At 59.6% G+C, this 21,431-nt stretch overlaps 2 protein-coding genes across 5 annotated transcripts; both read left to right on the forward strand.

The window, feature by feature from the left end:
• The first annotated feature begins 563 nt into the window (after nucleotides 1-563).
• LOC121059860 (alpha-2-macroglobulin-like) lies at nucleotides 564-7,818 on the forward strand. Of its 4 annotated transcripts, none has more exons than XM_040537033.1 (15): nucleotides 564-902; nucleotides 976-1,081; nucleotides 1,481-1,595; nucleotides 2,706-2,815; nucleotides 3,141-3,356; nucleotides 3,592-3,649; nucleotides 3,726-3,871; nucleotides 3,983-4,132; nucleotides 4,593-4,826; nucleotides 5,386-5,449; nucleotides 5,556-5,667; nucleotides 6,028-6,253; nucleotides 6,322-6,448; nucleotides 6,528-6,661; nucleotides 7,164-7,818. In XM_040537033.1, the coding sequence occupies exons 1-15, from the start codon at nucleotides 703-705 to the stop codon at nucleotides 7,188-7,190; spliced, it is 2,025 nt and encodes a 674-aa protein (XP_040392967.1). In that variant the 5' UTR covers nucleotides 564-702; the 3' UTR covers nucleotides 7,191-7,818. The 4 variants fall into 4 exon arrangements, with proteins under 4 accessions (XP_040392967.1, XP_040392968.1, XP_040392971.1 ...); XM_040537034.1 differs by having other exon boundaries at nucleotides 570-902; nucleotides 5,559-5,667; XM_040537037.1 differs by lacking the exon at nucleotides 3,141-3,356 and having other exon boundaries at nucleotides 570-902; nucleotides 5,559-5,667.
• A 1,611-nt stretch (nucleotides 7,819-9,429) lies between these two features.
• On the forward strand, nucleotides 9,430-21,341 carry LOC121059478 (alpha-2-macroglobulin-like protein 1). The gene is given in 37 exon segments (XM_040536349.1): nucleotides 9,430-9,592; nucleotides 9,971-10,160; nucleotides 10,312-10,474; nucleotides 10,743-10,795; nucleotides 11,442-11,462; nucleotides 11,615-11,768; nucleotides 11,913-11,997; nucleotides 12,111-12,240; nucleotides 12,324-12,438; nucleotides 13,149-13,258; nucleotides 13,348-13,512; nucleotides 13,672-13,729; nucleotides 13,732-13,901; nucleotides 14,210-14,267; nucleotides 14,344-14,489; nucleotides 14,723-14,872; nucleotides 15,101-15,298; nucleotides 15,532-15,694; nucleotides 15,879-16,035; nucleotides 16,180-16,405; nucleotides 16,474-16,600; nucleotides 16,873-16,994; nucleotides 17,182-17,233; nucleotides 17,458-17,532; nucleotides 17,677-17,853; nucleotides 18,041-18,122; nucleotides 18,257-18,413; nucleotides 18,517-18,591; nucleotides 18,805-18,961; nucleotides 19,048-19,262; nucleotides 19,348-19,563; nucleotides 19,636-19,760; nucleotides 19,855-19,945; nucleotides 20,045-20,113; nucleotides 20,206-20,308; nucleotides 20,458-20,499; nucleotides 20,709-21,341. Coding segments are annotated over 37 exon segments (4,503 nt in total). The 5' UTR covers nucleotides 9,430-9,518; the 3' UTR covers nucleotides 20,741-21,341.
• Nucleotides 21,342-21,431: the final 90 nt, after the last annotated feature.

Consider the following 21,431-nt stretch of genomic DNA (forward strand, 5'->3'; position numbering starts at 1 on the left):
CTTGGTGACCGTGAATGTGAGTCTTCACTGTGTGCCATCCTGCCAGCTCCCTCGGGAGGAGCAAAGGGGCCCAGAACACATGTGCTGCTGGGCACCAGGAGCCGGGACAGAGAGGACATCCCTGATGCAGAGACATCACAAGGAGTAGGGAGAAGGGCTTGGGTTCCTCATCCTCATTTGCAGCCCCATTTGGATCAGCTTGCCTGCATGTGGGACCTCAGGGCAATGCCACTAAGGGCCAGCTTATGTGGATGAAGACAGTGATGGCTATTGCCACGGAGATTTCAATCTGTGCAGAAAACCAGGAGCTCCCAGTGCAGGCTGGAGCATCCCCCAGCGTCCTGCTGCTGGAGCTCAGCCTGCAGGCTGGAGCTCAGCTAACGCAGCTTCTGGGGCAAGTGTTCCACCTGGAGAGGTGATGCCCTCAGGGTCTGAGTGTGACAGCAGGGCAAAACCTCTGCTTCTTGCGAGGTTGCACAGGGCAATGAGTCCTCCAAGCTGTCAGCCCCACCGCTGCCACAAACCCCCAGGTGAGGGCTGACACTGTGTGTCCCCACGTGCAGTATTATGGAGAGAGAACCATCGCGTCATGGCAGGATGTGAGCCTTCAGCAGGGCATCGTGGACCTGTCCCTCCCGCTGGCCATAGACTCAGCCTTGGGCAGTTACACCATCAAGGTGGAGGAGAAGACTCACACCTTCTATGTGGAGAAAAACAGTGAGTGGGGATGAAGGCTTTTGGGAGCCATCATGCTGGATGGCAAGAAATGGGCAAGGAGGAAGTGGGCAGGCTCCTGTTTCCCGTTATTCTCCTGCAGGGCCACGCCACTTCCAAGTGCTTCTCCAGCTGCCGTCCTTTGTGACGGTGACGGACGAGAAGATCCCACTGCATGTCTGCGGGTGGTGAGTCGGCGAGTGGCCGCGGGGCCGATGCTCCGTGCAGCCTCCCCATCCCCTTCCTGCTCCATCCCCACAGGTACCCATCTGGGAAACCTTTCCGGGGCAGGGCTGAGGCCAGCCTGTGCCAGTGGCGCAAATTTTATCCGAAGGAATCTGACAGATGTGCTACATTTGTGGCCGAGGTGAGGGCAGAAGGTAGGGAATGTGGGTGGTGGTCCTGGAGGTGTTTCCCCATCTTGGGGTACTGTGTCTTGGGGATGACGGCTGGGTGCAGCGACTGGGCATCACCGGGAGATCCAGCTTTCACATCAATGTTCTGCAAAGCCAGTCATCCCAAAGAGTGTGGGGGAGTTGGGTGGGGACTCTTGGAGTGCTCCTCGGGACAGGATGGGCAAGAATGGGACAGCCACGCGGCAGAGCAGCATACCAGCCCTGGGGTGGATGTTGCAGGATTCCAGTGCTGGAGGATGGGCTGGTGGGAGGCAGCAGCACCCGAGAGCCCTGATCCACCACTTCCCCACAGATGATGCCCAAGGGCCTGGCCACGGGCTGCTGCTAATGTGGGCAACTCTCTACCTCAGACAGGGAGGAACGGCTGCTTCTCCACCCAGATACCCACGGCTTCTTTCAACCTGACCAGCCCCGACTATGAGAGGCGGCTCCACGCCAACGCAACTCTGATAGAGCGGAGGACCGGTAAGCGCAGCTAGGGTGCACCCGGGATGTCCGTCCTTCCCATACACATGCATCAGCTGCTCTGGCCCTTCCTTGCTTTGGTGTTTCCTCTACTCCCATCTGTGGAGCAATCCCTCAGGCCCTGAAGGCTGTTCAGGAACTTCTTCCCCATCCAAGATCCTTCCCCAGCTGTTCCCCCACCATCCACCTCCCATTCTGCGCTCTCTGCCTCTCTGACACAAGTTGACATGCTTTGTCAGTGACTGGAAAGCTGTTAGGGTTATTATCTTTTCATTGGCAGGTCTTTCTGACTTTGATCATGATTATAAATAGCTGTTATCTGCCTGGGTAGGGTTATTATAAACTTCCTTAGGATCAGGTAGAGCCCAGTTTCAGCACAGCAGAGACAGGAATGACAGATCCTATTTGCCTGTATCAGCTAAGGGAGTAAAGATGGGTAGTTTTGATCATTTTGGAGTAAAGATGTGTACTTTGATAGCGCCCAGATCCTGCCTTATGCTGCTCACAGTTCAGCCCCTGTTACCCTGAGGACAGTTTCTTGTGCTTGTTGCCCATCAAGTGGGCTTTTGCACTGTGCAAACTCACCCCTAAACATCGCCTGCAAGAGGACAGCTTTGTTTCATATGGCAACATGCAAAGAAAGCAGTGGGGAGCAAGCATGCAGCTCTACATGTTCATGACTCTGACCCATTTTCCTGCCATGCATGAGTTGAAGGGAGGGAGACAGCTTTGCATCATGAGCTCTGCTTCGTGAGCTTTGCATTGCTGCTTCTCCTGTCCTTCCTTTCCTTCCGGACTGGGCCAGAGTGGTGTCTGCATCAGCATGGGCTGGTAACACTGCTTGGGGTGGGGACTGGAGAGCAGGCACTGGGCCCAGCTCTCCTGGGGGGTTTGCCAGGACAAATTGCTGAGCACCATCTCCAGCCTCATGCACCACCCAGCACGGCTCTGCAGCTGTGATGCTGAACATGGAACATCATGGGGTCAAACGTCACACCCCTATCCTGAGGACACAGAGACATGGGTGAAGGTGACATGTGGGGGAAAGCAGGGGTGGAGCCATTAACACCGTGCCACCCAGCGCCTCTCTTCTCTGCCTCCTCTCTGCAGGGAAGTTGCATAGCCTGACTAAAAGCTGTAACATTCTGCCTGAAATGCCCACTGCTGCGTTCAAGAACACCGATGGTTTCTACAAGCATGGGATGCCCCCCGCTGGCACGGTAATGGGGGTTTCCTGTGCCCCACAGCCCCGCTCTCCCACCCCTGCCCTTTGGCTCCAATGCAGCCTGTGCATCTCCTCTTCCTCCTGGTGCAGATACTGCTGAAGGGAGCCGCTGGTATCCCTTCTGCCTTCACCAACCCAGCATGACCAGTTGTGGGATGCTTATTCACTCTTTCTGGGGGACTGAGCATGGCTGGCTCGTGTCTCCCAGTGTCCTCCTGCAGGGATTTCACAGCACAGCGTGCAGTGGTCGCGGCTGCTGCACGCCTTTCCACCCTGCTGGGCTGTCTTCACCTTTGAGAATCCTGATTTCCACCCCTCAGGGTGATCTCAAGGAAGTGCCTCTGCCCTCAGAGCATGAAAGCCAAAATGACAGTACCGTCCTGAATTCCTCCTCTTCAGACAGCCAAAGTTTCTTGAAGATCCGCAGGATGAAAAGGACGCCACCCTGCAGCCAGCCCCTGCGGCTCCGGGTGGATTACGTCCTCAACAAGGAGGCCCTGGGGACTGAGCTGCAGAGCGTGGATGTGGTCTTCCTGGTGGGTCTTTGCCTGGGGAGGAATGGGGGACAGTGCACAAAAGGCAGAATTCAGAGGAGGAGAATAAATCTGCTGGACTGGCCAGGATGGAGCCATTTCCAGCCAGCCCTGCATGAGCACTGTTGGCTTAGGGCCTTGGGGTTGGACCCTGGAGCTGTTGGGTCTTGGGGAACTATTTCACTTCCTCCTGAAGCACCAGTTTAGTCCTTCCCATCTCCTCCCTCCTCCTTTGCAGGTCATGGCCAGAGATACCATTGTCAGCATCCTCAGGAAGGAGCTGCCCGTGGAGGCAGGTAGGTCCCGCAGCACAGATGGGCTGTGCAGGGCTCTGCTGCCTGTGCCTGGACCTCACCTCCCTCCCTGTCCCAGGGCTGAGAGGCTCCTTCTCCCTGGAACTGCCTGTTGGCCCCAGGCTGGTGCCCACGGCCATGGTGCTGGGCTATGTGATGCTGCCCGGCGGCAACGTGATGGGCGACTGGGCTGAGCTGCATGTTGCCATGTGCTTCCCCAGCCAGGTGAGTGGAGGCTGCGAGCCACCTCCTGGCTTCCTGCACGCCCCTTGCTCTCCACCCTTTGCCTTTGTTTGGGGGATGGAGAGAAAGCCCTTCCTGGGACCCTCTCCCCAGGTGAAGCTGTCTTTCCCGGAGCAGAAGGCTCTGGCGGGCTCACAGGTCCGCCTGAAGGTGCAGGCTGCCCCAGGTTCCCTCTGTGCCATCCACACCATGGATCAGCCCACATCGTACTATGGTCTCAAGGCTGCCCTCAGCTCTGAAGCGGTGAGTAGGGAGCGGCCTCGGTGCTGGACTGGTGCCTTTCCATGAGGACTTTGCAGGGGACTTGCTGCTGGGGCACAGGGACAGTGGATTCTCACTGCCAGACACATTTCGGGGGGGGCAGTGAGGACCTGTCCCGAGAGCCCTGCCATCCACAGAGGCTGGGGCTTTGCACAGGGTCCAGGGCTCTACTGGCCAGGGGCTGTCACAGAATTGCCCTGCGGTGCTTCCTTGGGTGGCAATATTGAAGATAGGGTGCAGGTGGTGGGAAGCACTGCCTGCTCCTCAGGGAGAGGAGGCAATGGAGCAGCAATGGGCCCCAGCAGAGGGGTTGGGGCTGGCAGCATCACTGCCCTGCCCAGAGAGGTGCCAGGGCTATGGGGTGATGCCAGGAGCAATGAGGGCTGGAGCTGGGCCAGGAGCATTTCAGGTCTTTCTCAACTAAAGCTCATGTTTGGCTTAGGTCTATAACTTACGCCCATCTTCCGAAGACAACTCTTATTCTGAATATGGAGCAACCTGTGTTGTCCATAACATACGCCCAGGAACCTCTGTACGGTTCGACCTGGTTCATGTGCATATCGCAGCCGCTATACCACTCAACCCGTTTGATGTGCCTGTCCTCACATACAAACAGCGGCATGCTAGGCAGGCAGCAGAGTTTCGCAGCTCTCAGGACCCGTGCGACCCGGGTGTGGTAGGAGTCATTCCCCCCCTACCTCTCCATCCCTGCCTTATGCCCCTCTTCCTCACAGGGAGGCCTTCCTGGGGTGCTGGGGCACCCGGTCCCCCACTCATCCCACACCCGTGCTCACGAACCATCCTCCTACATCCCCCACGCACTGTACCCTGCTCCCAGCCTGCGGCAGGCATGCGGACTGCGCCCGTCCGTCTGGGCATGGTGGCTTCCCGTGGGGACGGGGCTAAGCTCTGGCCTTCCATTGTGAACCTGGGCTTGGAGTGAGCAGCCAAGGAGAGGCCTCCCATCGGCAGCACTGGGTTGGGGCTGGCTGGGGACGGGGTGAGCAGAGCAGACCCAGCAGGTCACGGCCACCTGCCCCAGTGCAGCCGTGTGCCCTGGCACTCCTTTTCCCCTTCTGCGCTCCTGCTGCAGAGTGCCAGGGGTCCTGATTTCTGGGAGCTCCTTTTTGGCTTGAAATGCGAGATGATTCCTCATTTCAGAAAGGGTCAGAAAGGTGTTTTGGCAATGCTGGTCTTCAGTGCACTGTGGTTCCCTCTTGTGTGTCACATTACAGCGTGCAGCTTTGAGAACTGTCACCAACACCGTCCTGAACAGCTCTATGGCATTCCAAACAGTGGGTGAGCGGGGACGGTCTGCAAGAGCCCCCACGCCAGCTGCTGAAGGACAGATGGGGACGTCCAGCCCCTGTCCTTCCTGGCAGCACATTCAAGTTATGCCCATCAGCAGGGCTGGAGAACTACGAGCAGGAAGGTGAGAGAGAGCCCCAACCCTGGCAGGACCTAGCACCGCAGAAGGATTTTCCTGGGACGTGGCTGTGGGAGCTGGTCCCTGTGGGGTAAGTAAGGAGCCCTGGAAGACCTCAAGCCAGGGGACTGCCCATATCACATCAGCTTCCCCTCTGGGTGCAGCACCCACTCCACTGGGTCAGTGTCCGTGTGTCCAAGAGTGGCACCGGGACACATCCAGACGCTTCCCTCCAACCTCAGCACCAGCCCTGGGACAGACCGTGGCAAACCAAGTCCTGCAGGCAGGGGATGCTGTAAGAGAGAACCAGGAGCACTGGTGGCACCTCTGCCCACCCCAAACATGCGATGACCACCGGTGCTTGGACCACGGGTGGTTGGCATGCTCCTTCTGCTGGCTCTGCCCAGCAGGCCCAGCCAGCAAGGACTGTCCATCTCCTACCGCCCTGCAGGGAGGAGGGCTCCGTGGAGGTGCCGGTGACGGTGCCTGACGCCATCACAGACTGGAAAGCTGGGATGTTCTGCACGGCACCCACGGGCTTGGGGATAGCCCCTACCGTCACCCTCTTGACCTTCAAGCCCTTCTTTGTGGAGCTGGCGCTGCCCTATGCTGTGACCCGGGGCGAAGCCTTCACCCTGGCTGCCACCGTCTTCAACTACCTGCAGCAGTCCCTGCGGGTGAGTGGGGTGGGCCGGGGGCTGGGGGCTGTGGCCTGACGGGGACTGAGGGGGCCGTGGTCCCGCAGGTTCGGGTGACGCTGGCAGAGTCGGCGGAGCTGGAGGTGTCAGCGAGCGCAGATGGTGCGGAGAGCAGCTGCATCTTGGGGTTCAAAGCCAGGACCTTCCGGTGGGACGTGAAAGCCACCAGCCTGGGTATGGGTGCGGAGGAGCTGATGAAGGGCTGGGGAAACCGGGGCTGTGTCACAGCTGCCTTCCCCATATGCAACCCCAGGGAAGGTGAACATCACCGTCACCGCCCAGGCGCTGCACTCCCAGGAGCTCTGCAACACTGAGGTGCCCGTGGTGCCGGCGCAGGGGCACGTGGACACTGTGACGAAGCTGCTGGGGGTGGAGGTGAACGCGGAGGTTGGTGGCTGTGGGATGGGCTGCTTTGTCTCCTCATGGGGACCACAGCTGCACCCAAAGCAGCTGTCCCCAGAGCAGAACAGAGCTGTTCCCGTCCCCTGGCCAGGCTGTATGGTGCCTGTGGGTGTTGCAGACTCCTAGATCAAGGCTCCTTCCTCCCTGCCATCCATACCATCGGCGGAGTGCCTTCCCTTTCCTTCTGGGGGTTAGATTTGTAGGTTTGAGGCCGCTGGCTGGGCAATGCTCAGTTCAATCCCCTTGTTGCGCCATGCAGGGGGGCTGCTCCAGCTCATTCCATGTGGTCCTGAGCTCCCCTGGCCCATCAGGATGGCCAGAAAGCATTGGGGACGGGGTCCGGGTAGGGTGTGAAGGGCTCTGGCTCAGGAAGACAGTGTGTCAGAGGGAGCGGAGGAATAGTTCTGGGATAGAGCAGGGATAGAGAAATTTTGGGATAGAGAAGGGTAGGCTGACTGATTGTGGTCTCACACCTGTTGTATTCCAGGTTTTAAAGCACAAAAGACCGATGTGAATGGAAATTACAGCTGCCTGGCTCTTGTTCTGCTCCTGACCCCATCGTACCCACCAGGCAGCTGAGGTCTTGAGCCTCTTCCCACCCCTGCTTCATCCCCTTCACCTGAGTGCAGCCTGCAGCTGCGTGCTTCAGACAAGAAATCCACGACCCACCCGTGCCCCCCTCCCTCCCTGGCAGCCCTGCTGTCCCCCATGCTTCGGGGGCTGGTGGGGACCCTCTGCTGTGCTGCCACTGGGGAGGCATGGTTTTCCACGAGCTGATGCTGGTACAATTCCTTGGAGAAGGGATGACACCCATGACAGCATGAGTAGAGGTAGGGAGAGGAGGTGCCCCAGGCACAGCCCAGTCCCTGCTCCACCAGGCTGGAAAACGAAAACAAACAAACAAACAAACACAAGAAGGAAAATAGAAGCAGCAACGTGTTTTTCTTGCAAGAAAGCTCATTTTCTTCAGGCTCTTTCCCAGCATTCGTAGCCAGAGCCAGCTTCATGTCTTAAGTGCTGGCCCTTTCCATACAGTTCTCAATGACCCTGTCTTCCTTAATGATGTGTAAAAGGGGCTGTAGCTTTATTTGCATCCAATCTTCACTTTATTTTGACAAATAAAAAAGCTGAAATGAAAACTGAAAGAGCATTCGTTGCATGGGTGGCAAGGCAGGAGGACAAGGAAGAGCAGCAGCAGTGCTGCCTTGCCAGGAGGGGCCACCTGCCTGGGCTGGGTGCAGACCCTGCACTTGCTCCAGCTTCTGCTCCAGATCCACCAGCAGCCCCAGGCGATGAATCTTCCCCGCAGTGTTTCCTCAGCAGGTGCAGATCGGAGAGATGGAGGCCCCCGTACTGATCTCCCCTTGGCCTCGCTGCTGATGGTCCTCTCTTCATCCCACCCCCACGTCCCTAAGGGCTCGGTGTGAGGGCCTTGAGCTCGCTGAAATGTTGTGCCACCCTGGGGACACCTAGCAGGACCCTGACCTGAGCCAACACCTGGGGATGGCAGGACAGGCTGGGGCCAGCATGCAGCCACACTCCCCCCTCATGTCCATGAGGGCAGTGGGGACCAGGGCCAGTACGGGGACAGCAGCCGGGGTCAGCCTGGAGTCCATGGGAAAGGGCTCGGCCCCATCTCTGGCTTCCTTTGCTCGTGCCTGTTTTGATGATATTGAAGGAAACGTGGCAAAAATGCAGCTTGAGACCTGTGGTCAGCCCAACTATCTATTGTTTGGGAGTATTGGTTTATAGTTGGCTGAATATGAGCCAGCAGTGTGCTCAGGTGGCCAAGAAGACCAACAGCATCCGGGCTTGTATAAGAAACAGTGTGGCCAGCAGGACTAGGGAAGTGATTGTCTCCCTGTACTCAGCTCTGGTGAGGCCACACCTTGAGTACTGTGTTCAGTTTTGGGCCCCTCACTCCAAGAAGGACATCGAGGTGCTCGAGCGAGTCCAGAGAAGGCCAACGAAGCTGGTGAGGGGTCTGGAGAACAAGTCTTATGAGGAGTGGCTGAGGGAGCTGGGGTTGTTCAGCCTGGAGAAGAGGAGGCTCAGGGGCGACCTTATCACTCTCTGTAGGTACCTTAAAGGAGGCTGTAGTGAGGTGGGGATTGGTCTATTCTCCCACGTGCCTGGTGATAGGACGAGGAGGAATGGGCTAAAGTTGCACCAGGGGAGATTTAGGTTGGATATTAGGAAGAACTCTCTACTGAAAGGATTGTTAGGCATTGGAATGGGCTGCTGAGGGAAGTGGTTGAGTCACCATCCCTGGAGGTCTTTAAAAGACGTTTAGATGTAGAGCTTAGTGATGTGGTTTAGTGAAGGACTTGTTAGTGTTAGGTCAGAGGTTGGACTGGGTGACCTTGGAGGTCTCTTCCAACCTAGATGACTCTGTGATTCTGTGAAAAATAGGAAAGGTCTGGGAACAAACCCTACTGAGAAATTGCCACCAGCTCACATGGTGTTCTAGTAGCATGCTGCCCGCTTTCGTTTTGGAAACTTGGCCCCGCTCCCTCCTTCCAGCATTTCCCAGCAGCTGGGGGATTGCAGCGAAGTGAAGAGGTGCGTAGGAGGCTCCTGCCCCCTGGTTCAGAACCTCTCCAGCCTATGGAAACATCTCAAATTGCAAAAGTCCATCACAGCCTTGAACCCAGAATGGCAAACATTGCCCTGGCTATATCTGCGGGTCCACACTGGCTGCTCGTCCCACGCCTTGTTTGCTCACTGCGGGCAAAGCGAAGCTCTTACTGGGGAGCCTGCAGCAATACAGACGCAGGTCTTCAGCCACCCAGTGCCTGCAAGGAGATTGTAGCCACCCCAAAGTCCGTTTGCAGTTGGAGGCATGGGGTCTCCAGCAGCCCTGCCCTGCCTGCTCCTTCTCATCCTGCACCTCACAGCTGGAGGATCAGCAGTGCTGTAAGCCCTCTTCGTGTCCCCCTGTCTGTCCATACCTGGTGGGAGGGTGGTTAGTCTTGGCTCGGTGTGCAGTGGGACATAATGGTCCCTGTGCCTGCAGTGGCTGGTGGGGGTGGCAGTGCTTGGGGTGAGCTGCCCACGAGCATCAAGGATGTGACACCTGGAAGCTTCTGGGGCTGGTGGCTCTGGTTTATTGTAGGTGCCACCACACGCAGTGGTGGTGGGCAAGCAGAGCCTTAGCTTTGCTGAGCCAAGAAGCCAGGGAGAGGCCAGAAGCAAGGAGAGGAGGTGCAGTGGGGTAGCCCTGTGGTGGCTGCCCCAGGCTGTGTTCCTGGCTGCCCTCCCCACGCCCCTCCTGGTGATGCTTCTCCTTGCCAGGCATTACGTGGTCACGTCCCCAGCTGTGATCTACCACCCCCACACAGCGACGCTGTGGGTCCATCTCAGCGAACTCCCCCAGCCTGCCCAGGTGACCGTCCAGCTGCAGAGAGCAGGGGGGGCTGGCAACATCACCCTGCTGGAGAGGAAGGTGCAGGAGCCTCACGTGCATCTGAATGTCACCTTCATCGTGAGTGTCACCCCAGGATGCCTGGACACCCCACTGCCTCCAGCTCACCTGGGAGCTGGGCTGGTTTCCCCATCGTTTTGTAGGATTTCCCCATGCAGGCAGAAGATCTCTGCACCATGACAGCCTGTCTCCTGGCATTTCCCCCCTTTAGGCTCCAGCCCCCTCCAAGGGGAAGGAGGAAATCGTGGATCTGCACGTCTCAATCCAGGGAGATTCCCTGGATGTCTCCAAAAAGAAGAAGGTGATGCTGAGAGCCCTGGAGCCTGGGATCTTCATACAGACAGACAAGGCTGTCTACAAGCCTGGGCAGCAAGGTGAGGGGCGAGATGGGGTCTGGCTGGATGAAGGACCTGGGGGCAGCAGGTTCAGCCTTGCTCCCACCCAATGTGAGCTGATGGAGATGTGGGGCTCACCCCAGGGTTCTCTGGCACCTCCAGCACTGGCCCAGAGCAATGCCAGGACATGCTGGCTGCATTGGCTGGGGACAGTGCCCTGCTGCAGGGCTCAGGGTGGGCTTCCATCCACCTTCCCTGTGCAGATGTGCCCACCACTCACTCCTGTGTACTCCTTTGCTCTTTCCAGTGAAGTTTCGAATCGTCTCTTTGGATAAAGACTTCGTTGCCAGTGACAAGCAGGTGAGGACAGCGCGAGGGACAAGGGGAGGTGACAGGGCTCACTGAGCTGCTCTCCTTCCATCTCAGCAAGCCGTGGCAGAGGTTTGGGGTCAGCCAGCATCTTTCCCCTTGGGAATCCTGCCCCAGCCAGCTATGCCTGGGCTGCCAAGCTCGGGATGTGTTGTGTCCTTCACACAGCTTTGGCAGGAGAGAGAACCACAGAGTTAGTTGCACATGAGACATGGGAATGCTCCCACTTAAACTTTCATTTAGGGACATAGGAATGGTGAGTGGGAAGCAGGGAAAGTGCTGTCGTTATCCGTCAAATCACAAATCACCAGAATTATAGGTTAGTTCAGTCTCTGGTGCTCCCAGGCAGTCACTTGTGTGTCTGGAAGTGCAAGAGGTTCCCAGATGAAATGGCTGATGACTTCTTGCAAAGGTGCTGGGAGATGCTGTCTCTCCTTGCCATGCTGGCTCACCTCAGCTCGAGCCATCCACAGGCTCAAAATCAGTCCCAAAGCAAACCAGAGGGGTGGAAGGTCACAACATCCCACAAGCAACCCTCGCTGTCCTTTGCCTGTGGTTCTAGAGATGTCCCCACCCTGGGGAGAGCCTAAGGAAAACTTTGAATTTCCCCTGTAACCATCTCCTTCTTGCCTTCCAGCTGCCCCTCGTGTTCCTGAAGGTCAGTCTGGGAGGTGCAGGGAGGCTCCTGGGTGGTGTGGGTGTGGGAAGGTGGCATGGCTGGGAGAGGAGGAACCTGACACAGGGGTGCTGGTTGGGCTCCCCCGGGTGCCCTGGGAAGTGAGGGCCAACACCCTGTGTCCCCCTGAGCAGGACCCCAGAGGGAACCGCATCGCGCAGTGGCGAGACGTGAGCCCGCGGCAGGGCATTGTGGACCTGTCCCTCCCGCTGGCCGCGGAGCCAGCCCTGGGCACATACACCATTGAGGTGGAGGGGAAGACTCGCTCCTTCAGCGTGGAGGAATACGGTGCGTGGGGACCAGTGCCATGAGGAGCATGGTGGGAGGGAGCCATGCCTTGGCACATCCCCGCGGGCAGGGTGTCGTGGCCACCTGGGCACCCATGTCCTTGTGCTGGGATGGACAACTCCTCCTCCTTTCACTTCTCCTAAGTGCTGCCCAAGTTCGAGGTGACCATTGACGTCCCCCCCATCGTGCTGGAGAAAGACAAGAAGCTTCGGGTGGAGATTTGTGGGAGGTGAGCCCGAAACAGGCTGTGCTGGGAGCACGGAGGGGATGGGGGGCATGACACGATGCGGCCCACCAGGTGCTGTTCCTCCCCATGCCCCCTGCCTGCCCTCCACCCAACAGGTACACCTATGGGAAACCCGTCCAGGGGAAGGTCCAGGCCACCGTGTGCAGGCCCTTCTTGTTCGGCTGGGTGATGTACGTTCCTGGGCAATCCTCACCAAGGACAAACTGCATCGAGGTTGGCGGGCAGGTGAGCAAAGCTGGAAGCATGGGGGACAGTGAAACAGCCCACCCCCAGGACTGCTCCCAGCGCGGCTGACTCCCTCCCTCCAGACCGAGAAGAACGGCTGCTTTTCGACAGAAGTTTTGATGGCTTCCTTCAACCAGACCAACGGCAGGCTTCAGAAGCGCGTGCAAGTCAAGGCGTCAGTGGTGGAGGAGGGGACAGGTAGGGCTGGTGGTGTCCTCCTGCTCAGGAGTGGGGTCTGTTGTTGCAATCGTCCCTGCGTGCACCCACATGCACATAGCATGGAGGTGTCAGGCTTTCTCAGGGATGCCCCCAGGCAATGCTGTGATTTAGAGGTATGCGTGTGTAGAAATCAGGCCCAGGAGGGGATGCGAGACAGGTCAGCAAGGCAATACTTCGCATAATGACCAGAGAAATGGTCAGGAAGAAAAAATGCTTTGCAAGGATCCAACACCTCAACCCTACAGCCAGCAGCGAGTGTAGTCCTTGTGACACAAAGCAGTCCCTTCACTCGGTTCTGTGGCGCTGCTTCCTTCCCCGGGTGGTGAACGGGACTGTCCACCCCACCCACCAACCCGGTCACACCAGAAATGACCACTGGTGGCTTTACTTTGGGAAAAATGAGAAGACTGGGGGTTGTTCCCAGGCCCATGGGCACTGAGGCGGGCCCACATCATGGTGCTTCAATGTCTCTTACCAAGTCTTTGCAGTAAACCATGCCTTTGCTTCAGGTCTAGAACAAGCCACAGAAGTTTTGATCCTCTTGTAGGAGGTGCAAACGGTGTTCAAAGATGCTGGCTGCAGAGGGGGAGCCTAAAATGTCCAGGGACCCTTTGTGCAGCGAGCTGGCAGCAGCCAACCTGTGCCTGGTGTCCCCAAGACACACTCGGCTCCCCTCTCCTTCTCCACAGGGCTGGAGATGAACAACACAAAGAGCTTTGACATTTTGCCTGAAATCTACAAGGTTACCTTCGAGAACACCGAAGGCTTTTACAAGCGTGGGATTCCCTACACCGGGACGGTAACAGGGATCCCCGACAGCCCTGCTCTCCCACCCCTGCCCCACGGCTCCAGCCCAACCCACACATCTCCCCTTCCCTCCCTGTGCAGATGCGGCTGGAGGGACCTGGTGGCTCTGTCCCCAAGGAGAAGCAGCTGGTGCTCATCGTTCGCCATCAAGGAGAAGCTACAAGACACAGCTTCCTGACTGACACGTCGGGGAGAGCCTCCTTCGAGCTGGACACCTCTGGTTGGACTGGCACTGTCACCCTGCGTGTAAGCAACCTGTGTCACCCCCCGGGGCTTCTCACATTGCTTTCTCCATTGGTATGGGGCTGGGCACCTTCTCCAAGCCAAGACAACAGCCCGAGTCAGTGGTGCCTGGTGCTGGGTCCTTGAGGCTGCTGAACCCTGATTTTTGCCCTCATTGCTCAGGGTCAAGTCAATGAGTCGGCTCACACCCAGGAGAGCAGTGGCTCGTCACCCCTCTATGAAGCAGCTTTGCGGACCTGCGCCCCTTCGTTTCGAAGAGCCAGAGCTTCCTGCACATTCACAGGCTGGAGAGCAAGCTGCCCTGCAGCCAGCCCCAGCAGCTCCAGGTGGATTACATCTTCAACAAGGAAGCCTTGGGGACTGAGCTGCAGAGACTGGATGTGGTCTTCCTGGTGAGCTTTTGCCTGGGGAGGGAAGGCAGCAGGCGTAAGGATATGAGAGTCCCTGTCTACACACACGTGCACAGTTGTGTCCCCAAGGACAAGACAATTAGCGTTCTCTTCTGGCTGGACTGAAAGACCAAAGCCCGTTAGCAGAGGTGTCTGCTTGCTCTGCTTGCCAATGGGAGATATTGTGGGGGCTGGAGACTGGACAAGTTCAAAACCATCACAGCACTCGAGCCCTAGGGTCCATCCTCCGTCAGGGTATTTTGGGTCCACACAAAGCGTTGGGTTTGCCATTCCCATCTCCTCCTCTGCAGGTCATGGCCAAGGGGACCATTGCCACCATCCTCAGGAAGGAGCTGCCCGTGGAGGCAGGTGGGTCCCGCAGCACAGACAGGCCGTGCAGGGCTCAGCTGCCCGTGCCTGGAACTCACCTCCCTCCCCATCCCAGGGCTGAGAGGCTCCTTCTCCCTGGAACTGCCTGTTGGCCCCGAGCTGGCGCCCATGGCCACGGTGCTGTGCTATGCGGTGCTGCACAGCGGCGAGATGGTGGCTGACAGCACCAAGCTCAGCCTGGCCAAGTGCCTCCCCAACAAGGTGAGTGGAGGCTGTTGGAGGCCAGGAAATCTTCCCCTGGCTTGTCATGGTGCTCTGTCCTGCTCCAGACACCTCACAGCATCGCAGCCGCTCTAACCCATGCCCTGATCCCCAAACCCTTGAGCTTGGTTTTATCCATTTCCGTGCTACTCCAGAAGACCTCCACATCCATAGCTTTGTTCTGCTCCTCTGCTGTCCTGCTCTCGTCCGCTGACGCCCCTGTCCCTCCCCAGGTGAAGCTGGCCTTTTCGGAGGAACGGGCGCTGCCTGGCTCGGCGCTGAGGCTGGAGCTGGAGGCAGCCCCGAGTTCCCTGTGTGCCATCCGTGCCGTGGACCGGAGCGTGCTGCTCTTGAAACCTGAGGCTGAGCTCAGCATGGAGGAGGTAGGTGGTCCCACAGGGGCTTCGCACCCTCTTGCAGCACCCTGGACCAGCCGGGATGGAGGAGGAGATGATATCAACCAGGGCCTCCCTGGTGGGGACTCTGGCCTGTCCCCAGCTGGATGTTCAGCCCCTGGGACCAGGTGGTGGCCTGGTGGCTCTGGGGGCTGGAGGCAGGCTGGCAGCAGACCCCAGTTGGTTTTGTGCCTTATATGTTGTGTTTATTCCCAGATCTACAAACTCCTGCCCAATTTTGACTCCCCTGGAAGCATTCGAGACCCAGAGCCCTGTTCACCTTTCTGGAGACATCCCCGCTTATCCCGCACCCCACCTATGAGAAACACAGACGTTTTTCTCCATTCAAGGAGGTATTTTTTACCTCCACCTTTCTGGGAAAATTTCCAGGTGGACGCCTACAAGTTATTTCAGGTAAAGGCTTGTGCCTCTTTGCTCCTCTTCAGGCAGGAGTCAGCCATGGTTTGTGCAGGGTGCCCGGGCATCACGGCAATGCCCCATGAAAACCACGCTTGTGGGGAAAGCCTTTCCCAGACTGCTCCCCCTCCGCTTGTCTTCTTCTGCAGCCCCGTGACCATTCACAGCTCTGATGGGAATATTTGCCCTGCTGGGTTTTGGGGACAGCTAGCCTCTTTTCATTTTTGCAGGACGCAGCACTGAAACTTCTCACCAATGCCAAGATCAGGACTGCTTGCGAAGAGTGGTTCGACATGCCTGACTTACCTGACATGGGCTTTGTGGGTCCTACAGGTCGGCGTCCTCACAAAGCACTCGGTAGAGAGGGGCTGGGCAGGGGTGTCCCCTCTCCTGGTGGGGTGGTGGGGAGGGCTGTGTCACAGGGCTTTGCCTTACAGAGCCACTGGAGGTCTTCCACGGTGGCTCAGTTCTTGGTTGAAGGAGATTTTGGCTGCTCGCGGCTGTCTTCAGCAGAGATCCAGCCCTGGGCTGATATGCAGAAACCCACGGACCCTAATTTCTGCTCTGCCTTTTCTAGATAACATAATGTTCTCTTCCGGATATCTGATGAAAAATAGGATGGGTATCCCTGCTGTCGTCAGCCGTACCTTAGAGGTACCTCCCATCCAGGAGGAGCCACCGGCTCCGCGGTCGTACTTCCCAGAGACGTGGCTGTGGGACCTGGTCCCCGTGGGGTGAGTGGTAGCGGTCTCTGCATGGCCGGTCCCAACCCCACCTCCTCTTCTGTGTTCAGGGACCTGGGATGACCCCAAAAACTGTCCAGATGCCAGCAGATGACTCTTGGTGGTCTCTTGATGCTCTGTCCCACCGCCCTGCAGGGAGGAGGGCTCCGTGGAGGTGCCGGTGACGGTGCCCGATGCCATCACGGAGTGGACAGCCGGGATGTTCTGCACGGCGCCCACGGGCTTGGGGATAGCCCCTACCGTCACCCTCTTGACCTTCAAGCCCTTCTTCGTGGAGCTGGCGCTGCCCTATGCCGTGACCCGGGGCGAAGCCTTCACCCTGACCGCCACCGTCTTCAACTACCTGCGGCAGTGCCTGCGGGTGAGTGGGGTGGGCCGGGGGCCGGGGGCTGCGGCCTGACGGGGACTGAGGGGGTCGTGGTCCCGCAGGTTCGGGTGACGCTGGCGGAGTCGGCGGAGCTGGAGGTGTCAGAGACCGCGGGCGGGACATACAGCGGCTGCGTCTGTGCGGATGAAGCCAGGACCTTCCGGTGGGATGTGAAAGCCACCAGCCTGGGTATGGGGCACTGGGACCCCCTGCCCTGCTGCTTGGGGACCCCCCTCATACGATGGGGTGGGCAGAGAGGATGGAAGCAAACATGATGCTATCTGGGAAGCTCTTCTCTGCTCCATTTTCCCCTTCCCCATCACCTCCCAGTACTGTTCCTCTCCCTGGTGACCCCCATCCCAACCCAGCCAGCCCCACACAAAACCTGATGCAAGCCCATGGGACTGCAGTGCAGGCTGGAGGGCTCTGTGGGAACTGGGCCCCCCCATTCGCATCTGCAGGGGAGGTGAACATCACCATCAGCACCGAGGCCATAAACTCAGAGGAGCTCTGTGGTAATGAGGAGCCTGTGGTGCCAGCCCAGGGACGCGTGGACACCGTGATAAAGCCCTTGCTGGTGCAGGTCAGATGGGTTATGGAGGAGGAAGGAGGGATGGGGGCTGAGCAGCTCGGGGGGGGGGGGGGAGGGGGGGCAGCAGGAGGACCCCTCTGCAGGGTCCTGGGAGCATGGGATGCTGGCATGGCTTTGGGGACATGGGGAGGAGGCCAGTCCCTTCTCCTGACCGACCCTATGATGCTGCTTCCCACAGCCCGGGGGCATCCTGGTGGAGAAGGCGCACAGCTCCCTGCTCTGCCAGGAAGGTAGGATGTGGGGATGTGGGGCAAGGATGCTTGGCTGCTGGTCATGAGGGCCCCCAGACTGGTGGAACCAAGGACCCCGGAGTCTTTGGGTCTCCTGCCTGAGGTGTCCCAACCCAGCCTTGAGCCCATGGAGGGCTGGAGCACCGAGGGGTGGGCGAGGACACTGTGGGGCCAGGCCTGGAGGAGCTGGGCATCCCCACGGCCCTGGCCCTCCATCCCTGCAGCCGCTGAAGAAGTCTCCCTGAAGCTTCCTGCAAACATCTTGGAGGGCTCCCAGCGAGCCCACGTCACCGTGATGGGTAAGGGACGCACAGAGGGTGCAGAGCTCCGTGACCCAAGCTCAGCTGGAGGCGGGACCCCCACTGAGCTGAGGTGGGACGGGATACGTGGTGCCTGCTGGGGGACATGGCCGGTGACGATTCTCCTCACCTCCCCTGGTGCAGGCGACATCATGGGCAACGCGCTGCAGAACGTGGACCGCCTCCTGGCCATGCCCTATGGCTGCGGGGAGCAGAACATGGTCCGCTTCGCCCCCAACATCTACATCCAGCAGTACCTGGAGAAGAGCGGGCAGCTGACCCCTGACATCCGTGCCAAGGCGCAGGGCTTCCTGCAGAGCGGTCAGCGTCCTTGGCCCCTTCTCCCCATCCTACCCTGCCTTGCTGCCCAGGGGAACCCCAGGCCCCCCACCTCTGTCCCGTCTTCTTCCCTGAGCCCTGGGGTGGGTCTGGCACCCAGGCTGCCTATGGGGTCTCCCGGGGTGGGGTGCAGGCCGACGTGTGAATCACTGTCCCCATCTCCTCGCAGGGTACCAGCGAGAGCTGCTCTACAAGCACGCTGACGGCTCTTACAGTGCTTTTGGGGAGAGCGATGCCAGCGGCAACACCTGGTAAGGGACCGCGTGGCACGGGGCAGTGCAGTGACGTCCCTCCAGGGACCGGCCATCTCCTCCTGCCACCAAACAGACCCCATCCCCGCTCAACCCCTGGGTCCCCACCCCTCTGACGGCTCTCTGGCTCTCAGGCTGACGGCATTTGTCCTCAAGTCCTTCGGGCAAGCCAGAGCCTACGTGGCCATCGAGGAACAGCACATCACGGATGCTCTGCGCTGGCTGCAGAGTCAGCAGCTGAAGACGGGATGCTTCCGCAGTGTGGGCAAGCTCTTCAACAATGCCCTGCAGGTGGGCACGGGGTGGTGTGGGGGGACGCGGGGACGGGTTGTCCCTGGCACCTCCCTGTGCTGGTGGCACGGGCAAAGCCATCTCCTGCTGCCCCCTCTTGCAGGGCGGTGTATCGGATGAGCTCTCGCTGTCGGCTTATGTCACGGCTGCGCTGCTGGAGCTGGGGGCGTCCCCAATGGTGAGGACAACCCCGGTCTGCCCTGGAGGGGAGCAGGCGCTGGGACAAGGGACCAGCCCAGCACCAAGGTCTGGATGTGTCAGGCCACACTGCTCCGGGCCGGACCTGGGTGTAACTGGTCTCACTGGGCAGAGGTCCCAACCTGGGCGCGGTGATGTCCGTGCCCCTGGGCTGGCTCCTGACTCTGCTCGGTGTCCCCCCCTCCCACGCCAGGAACCCATGGTGAGCTTGGCCCTGGAGTGCCTGGAGGCTTCGAGCACCGACGACCTCTACACGCAGGCCCTGCTGGCCTACGTCTGCGGGCTGGCGGGGCGCGAGGAGCAGCGCCAAGCCCGGCTGCAGAGCCTTGTGCAGCGCGGCGTCAGCACAGGTACCTCCTGCACCCCCCCATGCCACGCGGGACCCCCACGCCCATCGCTGGGGGCTGCCCTGCCCTGCCACCCTTCTCTCTCCCAGAGGGGCAGCTCTTCTGGCAGAGGAAGGGGAAGGCTCTGCCCACGGAGTCCCTCTGGGCTGCGGCCGCGCCGGCAGAGGTGGAGATGACCGCCTATGTCCTCCTGGCACACCTGACCCAGCCCCAGGTGTCCTCCACCGACCTGGCCAGAGCCTCCCAAATTGTCCGCTGGCTCAGCAGGCAGCAAAACCCCTACGGGGGCTTTGCCTCCACGCAGGTACGGGCGTCGGGATCCCAACGGGGGGCTGGGGCTGCCACAGGCTGCAATTTGGGGTGACCATGGCTGGGTGCTTCTCGCCCAGGACACCGTAGTGGCCCTGCAGGCTTTGGCCAAGTACGCCACTCTGACGTATGGCAGCAACGGGGACTTCGTGGTGACGGTGACAGCCCCGGGGGGCTCCACGCAGGACTTCGTGCTGGACGCGAGCAATCGGCTGGTGCTGCAGCGGGCAGCCCTGCACGAGCTGCCGGGGCTGTACGCGGTGCAAGCCCGCGGGCAGGGCTGCGCCCTGGTGCAGGTGGGTACAGCCTGGGGTCCCCATCCCCACGTGTCACCCACCGGGTGTCCCTAAACTCCCATCCCGCCCCAGGTGACCCTGCGCTACAACGTGCCACCACCGCCCAGCGCGGGGACGTTCGACCTCCGTGTGGAGACCGAGCCCAAGACGTGTAGTGCGGACGCCAGTGCCCGCTTCCGCCTCCTCCTCCGGGCACGGTAAGGGCATGGGATGCCCCCTGGGTTTGGGGGGCAGCCCCCTGGGTTGACGGGGGGCAGCCCCCAGCCTCAGTACGGGGCTCTGCCCTTGCAGGTACACCGGGGAGCGCCCCACCACCAACATGGCTGTCATCGAGGCCAAGCTGCCGTCTGGCTACATCCCGGACAAGGGCTCGGTGGTGGAGGTGAGGTCCCCGCTGCCCCTCCACTCTGCCTGGTGCTGGGTCCCTGTCCCACACGGGGACAGAGAGACAACAACACTCCCGCTCTCCCTCTGTCCCCAGCTGAAGAGGCAGAAGCTGGTGAAGAAGGTGGAGGTGCAGACCGACCAGGTGACAATTTACCTGGACCAGGTGAGACGGGGCAGGGCCATCACCTCCAGCTGCAAGGAAGGGACCAAGGTGGCCGGAGGTGGCTGTACCTCACCCTTGTGCCGTCTCCCCAGCTGACGAAGGAGGAGGAGACCTTTGTCTTCACAGCCACGCAGGACTTCCCCGTGAGGAACCTCCAGCCGGCCACCGTGACGCTGTACGACTACTACGAGACGGGTGAGCCCCCCTTGCAACCCCAAAGCAGACTCGCTGGGGCCCAGCTGAGCCATCCATTAGCATTGACGAGCTTTGGCTTCATTAATGGGAGCAGCCCCGGGCCACCTTGCCCTGAGCCCACGTCCCAGCGATCACTGCTCTCCTTGCAGGTGACCGCACGGATGCTGCCTACAGCGCTCCTTGCAGCTCAGGTAGGGGCTGAGCCCGGCACAGCAGAGGGGTCGCCCCACTTCTGGACCCCGGCAGACCTGGCCTCCCTCCTTTGCCCCCTGCGCAGCTCCTCCCCAGGGGTCTGGGGGCACACAGGGATGGGGCACTGAGGGTCAGGAGCAGGCAAGGACTGGCCGGGGGTGGCAGAGGGGCTCTTCTCTCACAGCACTCCCGTGTTTCAATTTTGAAGAGGCTGACAGCCAGGCAAAGGAGAATTTCTAGTGGAGCCTGAGGTGTGGCTGCCGGTCCCTCTCTGCTCATCCCAATGCCCTCAGCCAAGAACCAGGACAGCCAAAGATTTCTGCTCCCCCTGGTCACAGCCCCAAGCCCTCCACGGGGGGAGAACACGGCCCAGGCTCTCACAGCACCATCAGCAGCCAGCACAGCACAGACTCGAGAGCTTCTCCCCACAGTGCAGCTCCTCCCCTGCCAGACCCAGGGCAGGGATGTCTCGGGGCTCTGCATCACCCTGCCACAGACGGTTTTATGGGAACACCCTGGTGCAGCTCCCTCCACAAACAGCGCTGCCACTAAAAGGGATCTGGGGATAACTCTGCAATCTCATCACAACAGGTTTAGGCCCTTGTTACCTGCCCTGGGTCTAAATAAATACATTTTCTTAAGTGCATCTTTTCTCTTTGTATTCCTTCTCCTAAACTTGCTGTGTCCCCCCACTTGGAGAGGGCAGTGGGGCTGACCAGAGGCTGGGGAGGTGGCTACTGTGGATGACGCTGGGCAGGGAGGGACTCCTGGGGCTGGCTGGCTGTTTGGCCCAGAGATAAATTGAGGTGTGCCGAGGTGAGCAGGCTAACCCCAGTGTTAGCAAAGGGACACAGACCCTGTACAACCTAGGATCCTTTCTGTGTCCGTCAAGCAGTGCAGGAAAGGAAGTAACAGCTCAAATCACAGGCCC

Source organism: Cygnus olor, chromosome 25 (assembly GCF_009769625.2).
Source record: "Cygnus olor isolate bCygOlo1 chromosome 25, bCygOlo1.pri.v2, whole genome shotgun sequence".
NCBI classification, from domain to species: domain Eukaryota; kingdom Metazoa; phylum Chordata; class Aves; order Anseriformes; family Anatidae; genus Cygnus; species Cygnus olor.

What these genes read in the sequence shown, in the direction of transcription:
- LOC121059860 (XM_040537033.1), top strand. Translation starts at nt 703, where the DNA reads ATGTGGAGAAAAACAGTGAGTGGGGATGAAGGCTTTTGGGAGCCATCA. An exon ending in CCATGTGCTTCCCCAGCCAG is followed by an intron (nt 3,872 to 3,982) that starts GTGAGTGGAGGC and finishes CCCTCTCCCCAG; the next exon opens with GTGAAGCTGTCTTTCCCGGA. An exon ending in ACCTGCAGCAGTCCCTGCGG is followed by an intron (nt 6,254 to 6,321) that starts GTGAGTGGGGTG and finishes GTGGTCCCGCAG; the next exon opens with GTTCGGGTGACGCTGGCAGA.